At 39.9% G+C, this 1,927-nt stretch overlaps 1 protein-coding gene across 1 annotated transcript in view; it reads left to right on the plus strand.

Annotated features, from left to right (window-relative positions):
- The window catches only part of PARN (poly(A)-specific ribonuclease), a gene marked incomplete at its 3' end in the record, with an annotated part of 81,420 nt that overhangs the window by 66,603 nt on the left and 12,890 nt on the right, over nucleotides 1-1,927 (plus strand). Inside the window, exon 19 of the mRNA XM_018562289.1 lies at nucleotides 1-88. This exon is cut by the window's left edge and continues 12 nt beyond it. Coding sequence (XP_018417791.1) covers nucleotides 1-88 — 88 coding nt within the window. The remainder of the gene's footprint in view (nucleotides 89-1,927) is intronic.

Raw genomic sequence — 1,927 nt, forward strand, 5'->3', positions numbered from 1 at the left:
TGCCTAAACGAGACAATGTCCTCCATGTATCTTTTCCAAAAGAATGGAAGACCAGTGACCTTTATCAACTATTCAGTGCTTTTGGTAAGACTTCTGTATATTTTAAATTTATTGAAGCACAACTTTATCCACAAGAAATATTTGTACATTGTGCATTTTAACCAGTTGCTGTCCGCCCGTAGAAAAAAAAAATGGATGGACGGCTGACTCGCATCAGCGGGTTGCTGTCTCCAGACGGCATTTTTTCCCCTGCTCGCGCGTGCCTGGGCAGGAAAGACACGCTCGTTTTTACAGCCGTCAACGGCTGTTTCTCATACAACCGATCAGCGGCTCTATAGCCGCCGATCGGTTGTATGGCGTGATTTTTTTTTAGTTCTGCCACTGCTCCTCCGATCACAGGACCCGGAAGTAATGTGTATTAAATCGCTTCCGGTGTCACTGTGTAAGTTCTCCGGCTCCAGAGCCAGGAGAAGAATCTGGTGAAGCAGAGATCTGCTTCATCAGCTTAAATAAATTTGTGTTAAAAAAAAAACAAGCATTTAAATGTTTACTTTTTTTTTTTTTTTAAAGTACCCTGCCCTCCACATGCACACACATACAACGCAAACACGCTTTGGGTGCGCCTCAGTGCAAAAACGAAAATTGCACCACACATGTTGCATATCGCCATGAACTTTGGAGTGAGAACAGTGATTTATGGCCCTAGAATGATTTATGGCCCTAGAATTATTGCGAACACTGAACTCATGAGCAGTAAAAGCTTTTAAAGGGCTACCTATGGGAAATTTTGGGTACTGTAATTTGTTTTGTGGTTTCACAGGCACATGCTTTTTTAAGGCTTGACATGTTTGATATCTATTTACCTGACATGACCCCATCTTTTATATTTTACCCAAAAATTGGGTATTCCGTTTCTGTACGCTAAATTTTCATTTAGTGTGTGTGTGATCCTAAAAATACTGGTTTGACAAACATCTGCGCAAATACCGTGCAACCTAAAAAATTGCAATTGGCATTTTTTTTTTGTGCAGGGCCTCTGCTTTCAGAAAATATCTAATTATTGGGTTTTAAGCTGTGTTCTAGCCCAAAAATTCATATTTTATATTGTGTGAAAATATTAAATTGCGCCGTATGGCATGTGGTGAAACACCTTTTTTTTATTTTTTTACCTCTTCTTTGCATCACATCCTTAACACTTTTAGATGTTTTGTAAATCCGGTCAATGTAGCGAAAAAGTAACCTTGCTATTAGGCATGGTCAACCAGTCTGTTACAGGTGGTGGGAGTGTGCAGATTTCCTTTTGAGAAGATTTTTAAACTGCACTGGCGACCACATCTCCTCTACATCTGTGGTGGTCTTAGTGTATATAGGGAGCCTCAAAAGGCTGCGGTTTTATAGTATGGAATGCTACAAAAAAAAATGCTGGGCATAGTTCAGTAGGTGGTCAGACTGTGGGCATGCTACATGCAAGGTTGGAGGGTGGGGGCATGGTGCAGGAGTCTGGAGATGCGTTAATGACTACTAGAGATTAGTGCAATTACAGTGCCTTTTACATGTCAGTGCTCCCTAAAGGCCACTTAAAAATGACCATCCTCGGCAAGAATAAAGAAGGCAAGAGGAAAAAAATTATGCAAATAGAAAAATAAAGTGTGTGTGTTGATTTATAAAACAAATCAGTTGGCTAGTAGTAGTAGTAGTAGAATCAATTTTAATTAATATTTTGTTGCTGTACCTGAGTAAGTGCCTAGGCAATGAAGGCACTCCCTACTGGCTGCTCTGACTTGAGGGCAGAAAAAAAATATGCAAAAAGGCCACATGCAGCCCTCAGACCAGAGTTTGTACACCACTGGTCTGGAATAAAGGTCCATCACTTGGTAGTTTCAAATAACATTTTAGTTTTTACCCCTTTTTTTTTTTTTTTTTTTTA

Source organism: Nanorana parkeri, unplaced genomic scaffold, assembly GCF_000935625.1.
Source record: "Nanorana parkeri isolate BGI_ZX_2015 unplaced genomic scaffold, ASM93562v1 scaffold570, whole genome shotgun sequence".
NCBI lineage: Eukaryota > Metazoa > Chordata > Amphibia > Anura > Dicroglossidae > Nanorana > Nanorana parkeri.